Below are 18,980 nucleotides of genomic sequence, written 5' to 3' on the forward strand. Positions count from 1 at the left end.
AACCTTTCATTTGTAGATTCTTTTCTCTCCTGTTTTTATTTATAGGTTGCCGTGCAGTTTGACACACCATGATTTTTGTTTCTAATTTTGAAAAGAAAAGAAAAAGAAGGAATACTTGTTTCATCGTAAAGAAGCATTAGTTTACAGTTTTGAAAAGAAAGCAATGCCAGCTCTAGAACATCATCTTGGAACCGATCTCCCTTTAAATACATTTCAAAATAATCTGTCAATAGCTACACACCGCAATTTAAAACTAAACCCTGCCATCGAACTAAAGCAAGGGTCGGCCAAATGGCACACATCATGTGTTGGGAAAGAAGCCTCATTCTTTCTCTAAAAATCACAGTGTTTTTATGAAAAGAACCACACTAGGTTATTACACTGACCACAACAAAATGAAATTTTTATACCCTGTTCCGGGAGAAAAACAGGTTGAAAAGTGTTATGGGTAAACAGACTATGCAACATGCCATGTTAATGAAAGAAGTAAAGACTTTCACAGCATTAATGTGGCCAAAAAGGGTTTTACATATTGACTGGGAGCTGCCAACATGTATTTTATCCATTTCTAGTCTGCTTTGCAACATTTGAAAGCAAAATGATACAATTGTATTTCAACTCCGCTTTATGCTGGACTCGGATTGTGCTTCATCCTACATAAATTTGCTCTTACTTCTTCCTTGTTACCTCAAACTCACAGTCGGAGCCAGGATGGTCACCAGAGCCTGCAGGCAACGCTACTCATGCCACATGAATGCAAGGCTGTCATCTTTGAATCTTCGAAACATTTTTGCCTCAAAGCTTTTAAAGCTTTTATTTATCACTAAGCAACCACTTCAGAGATCCGTGCCTATGCCCTTCTACACAGCAAATATCACATTTTAACTCAAACAGTAGCAAACCTCTCAAGGAAATGAAGTTCATCTCAGCCATCAGAAATGTACACTTCTCTCTCTCAATTTCTAAAGAGTAATTATGGCTTTATGCAGAACAATACACAGCTCTGAATGGTGAATTGCATTCTGATTCCTTTTTGGAGAAACAACTAAAACAAATGAACTGGAAAATGCTGGTGGGAAAGATTAGTCTGGGCTAGAGGTGCTCTAATAGCTTATTGATACAGATTTTTAAGTAGACGAAATGTTCAAATCTGCACTGCATTTTTATCAGTCTACACCAACTGGCATTTGTCCAAAAATGTGTCTTTTTATCAGATGTGTCACTTGGTTGGGAGGCTGCCATGACTATACTGGGTGACTGAATGTTAAAATAATTTCTCCAGGGGAAAGAGGCTGATCCCAAAGGTTTTCTGGTTCCAAGGGGGAGATCATTTTTCAACCACCAGCTGGAGCCTGATGTCAGACATGCCCTTGCTTCATTTATTCTCCTCAGAGGTTGAAACCCAGCTTGTCCTTCCTGACTCTAATATTGTTTCACATTTAGGCACATAGCAGCTACTACAAAGTAAACTATTAATGCAGGAGAGCCCAAGAGACATGGGAAAACAGTTTAGGGGAAGCTGTTTGACAGCAGGATATGGTTGTTTCTATTGTCCCATTAAAACAGAGTTATCTGGGAAGCTTAACTTTGTTTTCATTATGTAAACATATGTATTTTAGCCTAACGTGTCAAAAAGATGCAAATACAAAAAAAACTTAACAAATCCACACCACCAAAACCCTGAACAAACCTACACAATAAATGTTTGCTCTTTTTGTGCAGTTGTATCTACTTTCGTAGCAGGAATATGAGAATGAAGCCCTGTACACCTGTACACCCTGTACAAAAGCAGGTTAATTTTACTGAAAGAACAAATGCCCTGGATTCCATCAGACTCTGGTGTTTTATTTTACATTTGTAATTTGGTCTAAGAACAAAAAGGAAGCTGGAATGATTGAATGTCTTCTATAGAGTCACCTTATGAAAATACTGTGACATATTTTTATTCCCTTCTATTTGTTTTCTCCAGAACAATAAGTAGAGAGATAGAAATCACCAGTTCCTATACAGTATGCAGTCAGTTACAGCACTAGTATTTCATTCTTCAAACAAAATAACAGCTAGGTCTTGCCCAAACTAATGGTATGAGCTCACAACAACTATGTTTAGACCATGATGAAATGAAGTTAAGATGGTCATGCCATTGTTTTGGTTCGGTTTGTTTTTTAACTTGCATGACTGCTGTTCTGAGAACATTGTTGTGAATCCCTGCTACAGACTGGTTACCACATGCTTGCAATAGACATTTAACATGAGAAGGCGAAACCATGTGGCTTCATCATCTCTAAGCATTTACATTGAGGCAATCTTGATGAAAATGGTAACCTTTTTGAATCAACCAGACTTCAGTTTTCTAGCAGGTTTAAGCTGTAAAAGCAGATTATCTGCAACAGAGACCACTCACTGCAGCATTTACTGCATACATTAGCATCTCCTATAACGTTCCTCTTATTTTACCAAGATACCTCTGCAGTGCTCTAATTAAGGCTTAGAAATAAAAAGTTATCAAATCCACAGCATATTATGCTAAAGCTGGATTAGAGTCAAATGCATTAATAACTTTCTGGCCTCTCTTTTTCATAAATTTGGAGCATTCAGGAGACCATGAACAACTGCTTCCAGAAGTATTTACAATACTAGCAGTAATCTGTTATCACAGATACTTTAATTGCTGTATTTTCAAATCTGTATATATGCATATTCAAGAAATATGAACAAAGTAGTGGTGTGAACTGACAGAATATAGAGAGGCTAGAGAGCAACATACTTCATTTTGAAGTGAATTAATGTAATCTGAATGAAAGCCATTTTCACTTTGAATGACTGTGTCTGCACAAGTGATCAATCCAATTTAAAATTTAAACTCAGATAATTTGTCTTCTTCTGTGAAGCCGATTCTCTAACACTGTCCAAGAAAGCTAAAAGTCAAAGAAAATCTGTCCTTTGACATCACAGCATCCACTATTTCCAATATTGTCCTAGCAAAGATTGTTAGATATTAGGCAAGAGAGGGAGGAATTGTATTTGTTTGATTTCAATTTCTGCTTTTTGGCAAAATGTACAGTTTTTCTTTAGAATAATGAGAAATTTCCTTCCTCTTTCCTTCTCACGTCACTTCCCCAGACAAAAGTGAAAAGAAAATTTGCATGACAAATATGAGGAAGACAAGGATACAAATAGGCAATGAATATGTTAAATTCAAATGGACTTTTGTCTCAGCTGTTACATCATACCACATACCCAAGTTGCTGCGCTGCTACTGTCCACAAAAAGAACACTGTTCTAGGGACACCAGTTTTTAGAGGTAGGTAAGGGAATTGACCAAAAACCTGTTAGAGAAATAGATTCCTAGTTTTAAGCAAACTTGTATTTTTGTTATCACTTGAGTGGGAAAAGCTCTTGAGGATGTTTGGAATCGATCTAAACCAACAGAGCCTCACTGAACTTTGGCCTTTAGGCATACTTCTAAGTAACTCTAATTAATAACAAAGATGAACATATTCTTGGAGAGAATACAGTGGGGGAGGGGCAGAATTAATGCAAAGATGACTGTGCAGGGCTAAAAAATGCAGTAAACATTAAAGAACCTCAAGATTATTAGCTAAGATATCAACTGTTGCTATTTACCAAGACTCCTGATACTAGCCTTTCTGTTTAACTCACTAATTCTTGTACGACGAACACCTTGTCAGTTCACAGGACTTATCTTCAAGATGTGTGATTTGGCTTCAACATGAAAAGTAATCCCTTTTAAAATCAAGAAGCAGATCTGTATGGCAGGTAAATGGTTAATGCTGAACAACATGCACACGATACTTCAACTCCCTTACAATAACTATGATATTATTCTTTATTATGGTGCCCTGTAATTGTAAAGTAAATCATGCCAAGATACTATCTTGCATGTCTGTAGATCAGATATCATTACTGAGAAAAAAAAAAAAAAGCTTTCATGCTCTTACCTTATCCTCTAGCCGGATCAGTCTGGCTCCTACAGTATAGTATCCTTTGTCTACCCCTTTTTCTAAATAAAGAAGAATAAAAATGGGACATTCATTAGGTGGAAAATAAACTCAAATAATTGTATCTACAGTATTTAAAGCAAAAAGTTGGCAATAGTAGGTTAGTATAAATAATGTGAACATAACAAGAAAGAATTTCTTTATGGTGTACAGAAGTGAAAGAGGGTCGCTGGAGAGAAGGGAATTAGTTTGCCTAACTGACAAGATTAAGTTAGTCTAAAGGGCAACCTGGACCTTGGTAGAGGTAGTCTGTGAACATAAGGGACTATGGATAGTGTCTGAGGTAACTTGATTCCTTGTTTAATTATATCAGTTAACTGCATGTAGTTAGATGAAACAGGCATGGTCCCTAGCCATACTCCCCATTTTGAATATCATTGACATGATTGATGTATACTTTCTATACATAAAAAAAACATCATTACAGTTTTCAACTGAGGTTGCTGTACCCAAGGGTTCAAGGGCTGGAGTGGCAGAGATCTATCTCCTCTCCATAAATGAAGGACACTGGGAAAAGTCCTTGCATCTTTATCCTCCTTTTCCCTCCTAACCTTCATGAGACCTGGTTATTAAAGCCCAGTTACGCAACATGTTTCCGTTGCACATGGCAAATGGTGTGATTGGGAGCCAAGATTGAAAACTGTGTAAAGTGGGGTCTATTATTTGTGTTTACATGGCCAAATGCAAAGGAATGCTATAGTTTGGGGGTGTTATTTCACAGGGAATGAAGCACAAAACCCCATCTACTATGAACTGAGAGAAAATAATCACAAGAAAAAACTCTACACCCCGATACTAAAGTAGCTTAAAGCCTGTATCAATGGAAGTTGGACACATTTTTCTCTACTGAACTGTATTTCTGATACCAGGCTAGAGTAATTACTCCTTGTTTGTTCCATAAATTAGCCCACTTTTATGAATGGTTGAGCTTTGGGTTTTTTGCTCATTCTGCAAGGAACTCACATTCTTGCATTTCTCAGTGAATGGTACTTGCTTTACTATTACCATTCACAATGTATACATTTTCTAATGTGTTTTGTTTAGTGATATATTTACATCAAAGTTCATTGCAAGGTGACTGGTACTGTATGCTCCACAATCTTAGAGGAAGAACTTCAGAAAAAAGCAATGCTGGCAAGAGCACTCTTCTTCCTTGCTTTCTTCTCTACAGACCACCTAGAATATTAAAAAGGTCACAGACCCCTGGCAATTCTGCATAGGTATTAGAAAGGAGAAGTGTTTCATCAGAGAACCTGAACGAGTAAATACCATAAGGAGAGAAAATTCAAGGATTGTTCAAGGACACTGTGGAGACAGAAAAACAAATGACACGGCTTGGCTCATACATGTGTGCTGTTCATCATTCATTAGTTTACAACCACAGAAACCTCTTAAAATATAAGTGAGGGAGGCTCAAGTTTATCTGTGTGTTCATCTCTGCCTAAAATGAAATAATTGACTCCACAGTCTACTTTCTAGTTAGTAAATCTGTAGACACTTGTCTTTTGAAGTATATCCCAGAAAAAACGTGCCTTTGAGGATTTCTAAATTGTGATGTGATTTGAACAGCAGTAGGTAGGTAGTCTTTTTGTTTGGGTCTAAAACCAAAAAGCTCCCCAAACCTGAGGAAATATTCCAATAAACTTATTTATTTTTTTAAAAGAGTAATTTCCTCACCAGCTCTAATTACATCCTTCATATAATCACCAAGACATCCCAAAACAACCAAACCAAGTAAATAATGTTTCCTGTTTTAATTATCCTCAAATGTGGGATGGAACAGAAAACAAGAAAATAGGAAGCAGATAAGCAGTAAGAAGCTATTTTGTGGCATGTGGCAATCCTATCAGATGAAGTGAAAAGAATTATATGCATGCATGTAGGGGTGTCATGTCCACCCCTTTATAGGCATGCAGGCTGTATAAGTCACAAAAGGCTGTGGTCTTTCCCAGTTCTGATTAGCCTCCATTTAAATCATCATTCAGCTCTAATTTACAAGCATTTTTCTCTAATAAACGTCGTCTTTAAATGTAAATGGGTTGTGCATACAATGTGCAGAGCATTGTGGTAAGAAGGGTGGGCAGAAATTCAGATAATATTGCTCCAGCACGTTTGATTTCTATCTCATGTTTATGTTTTCTCTCTTGAGCCTTTTCAAGATATATGATTTTAGACTTCCTACATTAGATTATTTGCCTTTACATAGTTGAAAAGATTGAACGGCTAACAATAAATCTGAAATGCCTGAATTTTTACATTCTTTGCTTTTAAACCAAAGTAACTTTCTTTTAGTATTGAGTTCTGTCTATTCTTTGTGTTGGTCTGCCATAAAACAGATAGACCAGCTAAGCAATCCAGTAAATGTGTATGTATCTGTGAACAGCACAGTCACAAAGAAAACATGCATGGTCATCATGAAAGGAGGCACACATTCATAATTGGATGAAAATACATATGGACCAACTTTAGCTCAGAAGAAAAAAAAAGAATCTTGAAACAAGCTTGTATCATATGGTTGGTATGATAAAACCCCATCATTTTATATACTAGACTTCAATCAGAGAAAACACTAGTATAATACCTAAGAATACTGAATAGTTCTTGGGTCATTTAGTCCATTTCTCATCTTTATTACTATATAAATTTCCTCCCTGGAAGTCTTTGCCTTCCTGAGTATACATAGTACACTACTTTCAAAACATGACCCTGTATTTATTTCCTAGTATTTTCACAAAGATGGCTCATCTCTTTTTCTAGTGAATGACAAGAGATGTTTCTTGTAAAAAAAAAATATTTTTTTTTTTATATTCCCCACACCACTTGAGAAAAAAAGAAAGGCAATCCTCAACTTTCCCCAAATGGAAGCACATGATATTAATTACATATTACTAATTAGTTTGTTTTCTTTTACAAAAAACAGCAATTACCATCTGAAATGAGTAAAAGAGCAAATCAAATGAGGGACAGCACCATAATCTTAATTTTTTTACTCAGTTAGTGTGCTCCATCTCATTGGAATATAGCAAACTTTTTCAGAAAATAGATCTTTTTTCTTTGGTTAGAAAAAAATACAGTGATCATTAGGATAGTGAATGAATTGCAGACAGATGGTCTGAAAATGATAAAAGCTGGAAAAGATCTACTATGCTTTTACAGAGTAAGAGTCCTTCCTTGATTTTTACTTTTATATTGTGTACAGCTAGAAGGCAGCTAAGTCAAAAATCTTAAAATTTATCTGAGAGCCATCAATTTTTTAAAGCAGCAAATGAGGAATTTGAACATTGTGACACTCGGGTTATTCCAGATTGTTAAAGACATCTCAAAACCTCAGCAAATTCTATCCAGTTCAGTACTGGGACTACAGAAAGCAGGATAGCAAGAGATACAACTACCTTCTTTTGTCTAACCCAGTGCAGCTACAGCCTTCTGGACCTGTATTTGTTCCAGTTCTGTAAAAGGTCTATGTAGGGAAAACTGTGATGAGCTTACGGCAAGATCTAGATTCTTAGCCTTATAAACCAGGTACCTTTCTGAAACACAAGTCAGGATTGCCCTTTTAAACCCTGGATCCATAAAGTAGCAAATAACAAAGTTGCCTTAGGCATCATGACTTTTGACTTGAGTTTCTTTTCTTGTCAGTCAGAACCTTTTACAATTGATACATAGAAGAAATTAAAAAGAGCTAAGACATAGCCCTATATCAGGCACTTGTGATTTCCCTTGGACAGTCAAAACAAAATTAAAATAGTAAACTACCAAAATATTTTAGTTTAGGGGCTGTACTGCAACAAGGAAAACTTTTTAAATAAAGGTAATGTTCCACAATGAAGATTCAACAATATACACTGAAAGTAGAAATTTCTAGCTTTTTCATGTTGCAAAAATCCATCTGCAGTAAGTAACCTTCCAGGTTAAAGATGCACAATCACCTTTCAACAAATAAAAGAGCCCTAAACAAAAGGTCTGCCTGCCTACCCTGTTTCATTTATCCAGCCTCTGAGATGACACAATTTGCTTCACTGGCTCATGAGGAGCAATATAATCAATTTTTCAGAGACAAGCCATATACACTGAATCTGGTGTGAACTACATCACATTTCTGTCCTTCCTCCAGAAGGTGCTGACAGCAGGATTTAGACACGCTATCAGTATTCTATGTATAAAACAATCAATATACCAAATTCAAAATGAATTGCAAGCTTCTTTGTTAGTTTTTTATTGAATGCAATTCAAAACTGTTTGGATGACCTCGCTGAACAGTAAATTAGCTGCAGTTTCCAAGCCCTTGAAGTAGGAGATACGTGACATTGCTGCTGTCTCTTTGCATTGAGGTAGATCAACCCCAGTAATGAAATGAACTTTCAGAGAAAAGATTGTGAATACCTGACAGCTACAGAAAATGTCTTAAGTGGTTTTATTTTTGACCAAGTTCCCATTTTGTCTCCAGGAGGGGTGGAATAAGTCAGTTCTTAACAGAAACATGCATACCTCTTATTTCAAATATTAATTGACTCAAAAAGATAAAAATTAAACTAAGTGTATTTATTATGCTTTAAAAGACATTGTGACCCAATTTCTTCTTAACAGCTGGGAAGAAAATAGCATCAAAAAGCTTAAGTTGCATTTAATGGGAAAAAAAGCAAACAATGGAACTGTCAAAATTTTACCAGAAAGCCTTTTTCTCCTGGGATTCCCACCTGTGTTATGCAGACCCAAGAGGTTCAGCTGAACTGCAGATAAGCATCAGCATTTTGCTTACTTTTCTGAACCCAAACACTGGATCTTTTGTTTTACCTTGGCATTATTCCTCACCTTTGCCCCTGAAAAGCTATAGTAAATCTCAAAAATTGCATTCAAAAGCAATTAAGTCCATCAAGTATAGTAAAGGTCAAGTATTACACTCTTCTTATTTGTATCATTACATAAGTATCTGCTTGGTTAATTCAATACATTTTATTAACGTGCTCTGCCTCTTTATCAACATTTTCAATTATTAAGGAGTTTGTTTACTATTACAGGAATCTTTGTTTCACATTACAAAATTGTGTTTCCTGGAACAGGCTTTCAATGAAACTAAAACACAGTCTTCTAGGTATACTCATAAAAATGGGATTCAAGTCTTTGGAAAATTTAATCCTTATTAATGTTTTTAAATCCACTCCTGATACTAGGAGTTTCAAAGAAAGCTAGTAGATGCCAAGACCAAAACAAGCAAAAAAGGAGAATTCCTTATAATATGTGTATGCGAAAGCTAAATCACAAAAAATCTTGTCACAAAATATTACAGATGTTAAAAGTTTACAGGAGAAACTAGGTAAGCTTGTTGAGGACAGACCAGTTAGGACTACTAAATACACAGAAACCATGCCAGGAAATCTCTGATCTGCAAATGGCTGAAAGCTTACAGGAAGGTTAGAGGTTTATGCATGCCCTTTTTTGATACATTTCCCAAAGCACCTTGCTTTTGGCTCTGTCAGAGTCAGGACTGGTCTGACCCAGCGTGGCTTTTATTCTGTTCTTGTATCCTTATCTTGTTTTAACACAGCTTTTAGTGCTTTTAATCTTTGAGAAACTAACTTGAAAAATAACAGTAATTACTTCCAGTGAATTCAGATTCTGGATCTTTTATGACTTCATTCACTTTTGAAAGGTAATAATACTATAGACACGCTGCAATTACTTCACGTAATATTATCAGAGCTGACAACAGGGTTTCAGTAACAGTCTGATCCAAACCCCACTGAGGTCACTGGAAAGACTCCCATTCATTTCAACAGGCTTGGAATCAGACTCTTAAGATTCTTTGAATGGGAGTATAATAAAACAGGGAAGAAAAGGGAGCTGGAAAGGAAAATACTTCTCATGTTTTTCTCTTTGGCGGTTTAATTTTCTTTGCATTGTCATTTCTCTTTTACTTTCCATCAATACAAAAGCAACACAGTCTGGAGGAAACACCCACATTGTTTACAAATGAGGTTTTCAGCAATGCCTTTGAACTGGAAAAATATCATATTGAAAATACATTTTCAATGTAGAATAAGCCAACCGTTCTGAGGAACTCAGGAAGAGCTCTTTTTCCAGAGGAGGAGGACAGTGGAAGAGTCTGTTTCCACCCAAATCAGACCAATACTATAACCTCTCATCCTTGTTCATCACTTCATTATTGGCGGGTTGGTTAATACTGTGACTAATCATAAACTAACCCTAGTTTTAGTTCTGCAGACCATTTATCTGGAACCACTTATCTTATTTTTGGATTTGTGGAGCATTTAGATAAAATAACTACTAGATCAAATGACTTTTGGTTTTGGTCTTGCAAACCCCTAACTGAGCTTACCAGGTTTTGCATCCCTGACAACCATCTTACCTTTCCCAGTAGTATTTATTCAGTCCATTTGAGGGCAGAGCCATATGTCTTTGCAAGAGATATGACTTTGTAGAGCTGGCATGGTGTGGAGGCAGACATCATTCTTAGCAGGGCCACCATGCTTTTGCATCTAAGATAGTGTCGCAAAGCAGCTATTCAGCAGGAACATTGCAAGAAAAGATTAACAAGGGAAGGAGTTGCATGGACATGCATGCCATAATCTTCAGAGCACAGATGACGGCTTCCTGAACATCTCTGAAATCCTATGATGCTCTCCACAGTAAGACTATCCATCACGAATTCTCAAGATGTGCCTAACCCAACCTATCCTTACCTCTGGAAGCCAGTGGTTTTTTTCCCCCATTTCTTATTAACTCAAAGAAGAAATTTTGATGAAAAATTATAATGAACAATAAAAAACATATGGCAGATTTTGACTTGAACTTCACCTGCCCCCTTAATCAACTGGGGCTTTACTTGCAGGCTGTCTCTCCAGGTCGTGGCTGGTAAAGCAAGTTGCTGTGTAACCTCAGACCTACAGGTATATCATTCTTTTTGTTTCTGTTGTCCATTTTTCTAGTGTGGGTTCTGCACATGAGTTGCCCAGGACTGAATGAATTGTGGATACAATCTCATGGTTCTTCCTCAATACTTTAGACTCTTTAACAATTGAACACCTTGAACGCTTGTTCAAACCCACAGACACACCTAAGATCCTCCCGATAGTTGCTACGACCCTTTTGACCCAGACTTGGTGAAACTAAACTTCGTTAACATCTTCAGCTTCCCAAACTTCTCAGAACACTATTTCAAAATTAACTTCTTTGCATCCAGCACTTCAAATTACTCCTCACCTCTGAAACAAGAAGCTGTTTCATAAAAAGTGCCTCTAACACTAGTCTTTTTGAGCACAAATTACAGTTCTAACTTGGTAAAGTTACATTTGAAATAAAATAATACATTCTTGGAGGTAAACAAAGTTTTTCCATAAATTTAGCTTGCACAATATGGAATGGTTTCCCAAGCATAAATATTTATAGATGTATTCAAGCTGATAGATTCTTTTCCTGTGGTCCAAAACCAGCTCAGCTACAGGCAAAAAGGATTGTACTACTGAATCTTCTGCAGTATCAAATGTTAAAAACGTGTTTTGAGAGATGCTCCTCATTCTGATAGTATAAACCATTTTTACCATTGATACATCATTTTTTAAAGGCTCTGAAATAATTTTGGCACCCTCAGTTACATGTAGGCAATTTTACAATTCAAATTCTAAATTTACAATTGCCTAAAATTACTCTTTGAGCAATGAGTGCTCAAAGTCACTTGGGGTATAGGAATTCAGTTCCTAAATCACTTTTGAGCTTGTAGGGACAGAGAATGAGATGGAGCCTCTGGAAATTTGAAGTAAATTTCTTGCAATAAAAAATAAATACTTCTTTCAGTTCTTTCCATACAAGTGCTCAGGTTTCTGATCTCCACGATTCTTACCACAAGGTTTTCCCAGAAAATCACCTCTGTGCATGGCTGGGGACTTCCCTCCAGCTTAAATGTGTATGTGGCCAGTTCACAAATATTTGTTCTTCTGCTTGCACTGTCCTTTCCCTTAGATTTTTTTTTTTTTTTTTTGCCTCACAGGTAATTACTCCCCTTGCAGAATTAACAGATAACCCTTTCCAGCCCTTTGTTTTGCTAGGTTAAAAAGAGCAAATTTCTGTTTCCCACTCATAGAGTAGATTCTCCTTTTCCCTAGTCATCCTAGTATTTCTACCCTGTTTTTTTGTTGCAGCATCTTTCCTAAAGATGTGGAAGCAAATTTTTGCACAATGTGCCACATAAAGCCTTATCTGAGTTGTGTGCATAGACATGTATACTTCCTTCCTTATATGTCTCAAAAATCTCTCTCCTGATCCTAAGATCAGACTAATTTTTTTCATGGGTATATCACAGCATTTTCTTATATTCAGTTGGTATTTGCTTACAATTAATTAGTGGACCAAGCCTTTTTTTTTTTTCAGACATGCCAGACAGACGGTTCACCACTATTATCATGTAGGATATTTTTTTATTACTTTCCCTGTGTCTGAGCTCGCACTTTTTATGACTGAATTTCATACTGCTTCTATCACTTTAGCTTTCAAGGCTACACCAGTTCTTCCTGAATGATACCGTTGATCTTTTGAGCTTTCCAAAACTGAAATCCATAGACTGTTCAGAAAGGAAGAAATCTTTTCAAGCGGAACCAACATATATTCTAAGCACAGAACAAAGGGTTTAGAAAGAATATTTTTGTGGAAAAAATTCCAGCAATATGTTTCCAACTCCTTGTGCACAGATACACATTTTTAACACTTATTCTTAATTTCCATTTACTCCACTACCATCTGAATGCAAGGTATTTATCTTTCCACAGTCGTTCCAGGGCTTATTGATGGAATTATATATTCATGCATAATTGGCTGGATAATAAATCCATATTACCATAGCCATAGGTATTTTCACAAAGATATGAAGCTAATAATTTTTCATAAAATGCAGACACTATACCTGGGAGGAAAAGGCCTGGCTTTCCCAAGGAATGGTCCAATCTGAAAAGCAGAGAATTACCAGCAGTGCAATTACAAGCAACTTTGTTGCTAGGAAAAGCATAGGAGGATGATTTACATGAGAATTTACAGTAGCTTGGATAGGAGCATAATTTACATGAGAATTTACAGTAGCTTTACACCTAAAACAAAGCAAGTAAGAACATGAGTCTAGCATGATTCTCTGCACACACAGTCCAAAATCAAACCAAATTCTTATTTTCATGCATACTAATACTCTATTTCTAGACTTTCATGTTGTAACTAAAACATAGTTCCTCTGTGTCATCTGTAATCTAATAACAAAGACTATACAAACAGAATGGCTCAATAACATTTGCAACTATTCCTTGAATCTCATGCAGGCAGATTTAATATCTATATATGTTGACACAGTAGATTCCATTCAATAGGAATTTTTTTTTTCTTCATTTTGTTAAGGGCCAGAGGAGTTCAGTCTGGTGTCCTAGTCAGCAGTGTTAATTTGTAAAGAGAAAAGCACTCTGTGTTGAAACATAAGAGAATAGTTTTGTGGCAAAATATTTCAGCTGTGATCCCCAAACTCAGAGAAAGCATGTGCATGGAGGAATGTGGGAAGGGAAAAGTTCCAGATGGAGAGGGGAGCACAAGCAAACCAGATTTCTCTCAGTACTGGAGAATCACAAAGAGGGGACAGAAAGGTAAATTATTATTTGAATTATTTTCCTTTTCTAAGACAGGGCAGAAAAGCTCAATTCATACTATAAACTTCACAGCATGCACCTTAAATTCTTTTACTTTCACGGAGAGGAAGATAAAGGATAATTGCAAACTTGGTCATAAAAAGGGTTAAAAATGACTCCAAGTTAAATCCTCTAGATATTGTGCTCCCTGTTGTGCTTGCAATTTTGGACAATTACTGTTCATTAAGTATACATCTCTCCTAAAGCCAGCTGGCACTAGAGAAAGCAAATATTTCATGAGGTAGAGAGGGCCTACCTTCTTTGAAGTTCTTTTATCCGGACCATCATATTGAGGTGTCCTTGTGAGTACTGTTCAATCACATCGCGTACGTCATACGGTTTCCGAGCTTGCTGTGAAAGGAGTCATACATAAGATTGAAAGGTAAGTACAGTTTAAATTTGATTCTGATTTCACACAGGCCTTCATTCTATTTTTTATCTTCCAGAAGTTATTTGCTTGCCATTTTGCAACCATTGTTGTAATGAATAAAAAATATATAGGCATTGTAGAAGTGCATATTTATTGTGCAGATGGGGCCAAGCGATTCTCATTCCTGTCAGTCAGAGTCGTGTCTTCACGTTACTCCATACTGAGCAAAATATTAGACTTTCAAAATGTATTTAAAAAGCACAAAACCAAGATATATAGTTTATCTAAGACTATCACGTGTGATATCTCTTGGCTCATTCCAAAACCATATGTTAATCATAATGTCAGAGGACTGAACCGCAGAGATAGGCCCAATTCATAACACTTGGACCCAGAATCAAATACTTCTGAAGACTAAATATGGCTGGTGACAGAAATGTTATTGCTTAAGTATCTGGGAAGACAGATGCTTTGTATAAATCTGAAGACTGCTGCACGTAGATTTTGTTTGTACTTCATCTTTAATGGTACCTACAAGGTCAGAAAAAAAGGTGCAATTTAAATAAATGAAAGAGGACAATGCAAGAGATGTAAAAACCTGCCATCTGCCCAGTTTTATTCCCATTCCAATGAGAATCCAGATGCTTCTGCCAAACTCTGGTTTCTTGCTATAAGCACTATAGCAGAATTTTGATACAAGTCTAGGGAATTTGCACAAAGTGATGTGATTATATAAAGCACAGCATGGTAAAATTTTGTCAAATAAAATTAGTGGATGTGTGTGGTGGAGTAAATGCAAATGATAGTCCTTTTGAAAATACCACAACTTTGAAAGCCATATGAACCACTATGGGAAATATGGGGCAAGATGTCTCCTTTTTGGCTCTGACTCAAGAAAAGAAGAAAAAAAAGAAAGGTAAACTGCAAATCTAGTAATTGGAAATTACTGAAAACAGCTCATTAGTCATCTTGTTGTCTCTTTCCACTCTGTCACAGCTTCAGCCAGAGCCATTAGCATGCACCAGTGCACACATGCATTGAACACCTACAGTATGTGCTGGAGTCATGCTTGGAAGGCAGCCATAGGATCCTAGAAATTTCAAATGAAAGCATGGAACTGGAATGGAAACAAATCCTGTGAAATGAATGAAGAAGCAAAAGCTCTTTGTGATAAAATGCCTTCCTTGTGCTCAGCCGTCAGCACTTACCTGCATTATTACTTTCAGAAGTGTTCATGGCTTTGGTAGTGTGCATGCACATTTGTGTGCATTTGTGAGAAGAGATACTTTGCGGGGGAGGGAGGTTTCAGCTTTCAGTTTATCATCTTTTTTTTTTTTTTTTTTTTTTTTTTGCCTTGCCCAGCTTCACATTTTGCAGACGCTGACACATCACTATTTCTGGCCAGAAAAGCAGCCTATTGTCTTCACCCAAAGAAACAGTGCCAGTATCACTCTTTAGATTGACTAGCAGGGGTGCTTTGAGAGCATTTTGGCTAAATCCTCTGTCCTTTCCTTTGGACACTCTATTTAAACACGATGCATGGCGCAGAGCCTAGATGTGCTGGGGATTTTTCTCCACCTCCCTCTCCTCTCCCCCATGGGCTACTATGTGCATAATTAATTCTACTCATTCCCAATGAATTTCCTTTTCTCCTTCAAAAGAAGTCCTCTATCTGTTACCCCTTTTACCAAATCATCAGCTCCCCATTCTATAGTTGCAAAGTACTGTACACAGCAGTCTGCCCGAGTTGTCTCTAAAGCATAGCAAAAAAATCCTTCCAACTTTCATCATTTTTTTCTCCTCTTTTCCCATAAAGCATTACATCTGATGATCTTCTGTCCTGCCAAACTTTGGTGCACTGTTTTGTCATGTTTTTATTAGGAAATGTTAGTACAATACAACTTAAGGCAGGAGATAATGGGCTTCCAGGGAGGTTTGATAAATGCAGGACTCAAAGAACTTCTTTAACTTTCATTCTGTCCATAATCCCAAATCCTGGCCATTTGGGCTCAGAATTCTACATCCAGCATGCTTACAACTCCTAATGCAAAACTTGAAATAATATTACCTGACTTTGAACTTCCAAAATCTCATTAACATGGAGAGTCCTACAAGCTATATTTCACAGCCCCAAGAAAGAACAAAACAGAAGATAATGCCTTTTTCTTCTTCCCTATCACTAACAGTAACTTGCAGAATCCTCTCCATAGATGGATCAAGTTAAGTTTTTAAGGTTGGCTATGACTGCTATTGGCTGACAGCTCCAGAATATTAGGTCTCTGGTGGCTTGAAATATCCTCATTTTTATTCCCATTTATATACTGATTTGATTTTCCAGGAATGATGTCTTTAATTTTCTTCCTTTTCTTCTTCTTTTTTTTTTTTTTTTTTTTTTCAGATTTCCCATAGTGTTTATCACTCTGGTGTATTTACAATATAATCCTTCTCTCTTTTTGTTGGCTGAGTTTAAAAATGACTTCACCTAGTCTTCTTTCATAAGGTAAGGTCATCTACAGATACATTTCTGCATGAGCTTGGGAAATGTATGTGCTATTCTATCTGCCCTAGTTCAGTCTTCTGAGTGCTGTGATCTTATCTCAAGACTTCTACCTCTTGCAATTAAGTACTCAGCTCTGATCAAACTTGCTTGAAATTCAGGTTCTTTTTTAATGTTTTTAAAACCTCTTCAAAAATATTATGAGAGTTGATTAACTTGCAGTGGACCCTCTTGGACAAAAAAGCATGATCCTCCAGATGCAAATAACAGGGGCTTTGAAAATCAGGCCAAAAGTTAATTATTCATTTCCATGGCATTGCCAGCATATGGGTGATGAGAATGATGATACCAGAACCCCATTCCAAAAAATTTTATCATAATGGGCTTTAGTAAACAGGCAAAATAAGACAGTTTGTCCAGTGCAGCTCATTTAGTTTGAGCACTTTGTAACCTGATTGAGAAATTTAACTTAAGACTTCATAAAGACAGTAAATTTCCAGAGGGTAGGTGCTCCATAATTTTATAAAATACAGCCTCTCTGTGATGTTCCATTCTGGGAAAAAAATATGGAAATGTGGGCCACAAATGTGAAAGCAACTTTACACAGCACAGTGCTCATGAGTAAAGCCTGTTGATGTCAGCCATACATAGCACGCAGTTAGAACATTCTCTAACCAGTTGTTAGATTATCATTATAAACAGTAACAGTGTTCTAGCAGACACTACAAGAGTCTTTTCTTCAACTCTACTAGATAGGTAAGTAGTTTATATGTTGGTCACTACAGTAAAACAAACAAACAAACAGAATCCCAAGAAAACAAATACAGTAAGAAAGAGAAGTGAAAAATAACTGTACTGACTGCACAAATCTAGAAGGTTTTCATATTGTACTGTACCCATGGGTAGTTGATATTTTTGCCCACACCATGAAAAAATCCACATAGGGCAAATATGAGGCTGAGAGCCTAAACACTACCTTGACTTATTACAACCACATGCACAAAGACAAGTTCACTCTCAGAGCACTTTCAATGTCATATACTTAAGCTTACAAATGGTACTTATGGTTAATGGTGCTGCTTACCTGAAATTTTCTTCTGGCTACAAAATACTGCATTCTCCTGATGACTTTTACAGCTGTTCGATGTGCTTCAGTTAATCTGCCAAGAAAGACAAACATATACACCAGTAGGGAAAAAAGAAAAAAAAAAAAAAAAGGGCAGGAAAAAATCTTAATGGGAGATGCCGACTGTAAGCACCAAAATCTACAAATGTTTTATGTCTGTCATGCAACATTGCAGCATAACACAGTGTGTGCATGTATATTTTGTCCTGTTGCTTTACTCTCTTGTATATTGTGGGTCTAAGTATAAAAACCTGATAAGTGAGACAATGAAAGCAGGTGTACAAAGATAATACATGTGGAGGGGATTAGACAGGATTACTGTCAATGCACACAACTGGCATCAGTTTGAAGAATGTGAAAAGTTTTCAGAACCATGACTGCATTCCCTATTTTGCATTTATTGAGTGGTTTGACCATGAGCTCCATTGCACAGAAATTAAGTCCTTTAAAAGATAATTTGAATTCTCTAGGAAGGAAGAAAAATTGAAGTATCACATCTAAAAAAGAATAAAGTCAACACAACACACCCTTTCAGCACACTTGTGTGTGTGTGCCCGTGTGGCTGTCTGTATTGGTACTCAAACACAGGACTGCGCATATTATAACTTAGCAATATCATTCCACCCAGTGGATATTGTATTTGCAGAACATTAATTGTGCCACCTGGCTGGCAATTAATTACCACACCCCCTTATTTACGATGAATTTTGGAGGTGTAGAGAGGAGAAGCAGGAATACGGTAATTACAAGAACAAGTATTTTGTTTAAGGACTGACTCCCTCTCCATGGACTGCTTCATTCATTCAAAATGAGTGAAATAAAGAAAACAAACTTTTCCTTCCAAGGAAGCCGCACTGTCAGGAAATCTATGTTCTATGCAGACATCATCTTTGACATGTGATGATAACCCTAGGAAAGCTTGCCAGCAAGTTCCTCAAGTCTCCTGAAAACACAATCTGCCATCTCTTCCCAGTATATCTGACCGGGGAAAAGGAAGTATTGGCTAGGCCACCTACTTGGATGCCACGGTTTAGAGATAAAGTCTTCAAACAGTGGAGAGATTACAGTGTATTTTTTCAAAGTGAAGTAAATAAAAGCTAAGCAAACAGGGACTGTATTTAAGAACTAGCATAGTTTTTCATTTTTATAATGGCTCTTTGATAAAAAAATGTTTCTGATTGGGTGAGATACCACAAACACAGGAACAAGGTTTTTAAAATAAGCTGTCAGTAGCTTTGTCTTGTTCCTTCTATTTCAAGTCCCAGTTTAATATTAAAGACATGCACAAATA

The 18,980-nt window shown here is 36.7% G+C and overlaps 1 protein-coding gene across 1 annotated transcript in view; it reads right to left on the reverse strand.

The window, feature by feature from the left end:
- LOC130150829 (potassium voltage-gated channel subfamily KQT member 1-like) overlaps window positions 1-18,980 on the reverse strand; it is a 510,862-nt gene that overhangs the window by 207,442 nt on the left and 284,440 nt on the right. Inside the window, exons 13-16 of the mRNA XM_056342106.1 lie at window positions 17,648-17,723; window positions 13,953-14,047; window positions 12,937-12,977; window positions 3,963-4,024 (exon numbers count right to left, since the gene is read on the reverse strand). Of these exons, the coding sequence (XP_056198081.1) occupies window positions 3,963-4,024; window positions 12,937-12,977; window positions 13,953-14,047; window positions 17,648-17,723 (274 nt within the window). The remainder of the gene's footprint in view (window positions 1-3,962; window positions 4,025-12,936; window positions 12,978-13,952; window positions 14,048-17,647; window positions 17,724-18,980) is intronic.

This window comes from Falco biarmicus, chromosome 5, assembly GCF_023638135.1.
Source record: "Falco biarmicus isolate bFalBia1 chromosome 5, bFalBia1.pri, whole genome shotgun sequence".
NCBI lineage: Eukaryota > Metazoa > Chordata > Aves > Falconiformes > Falconidae > Falco > Falco biarmicus.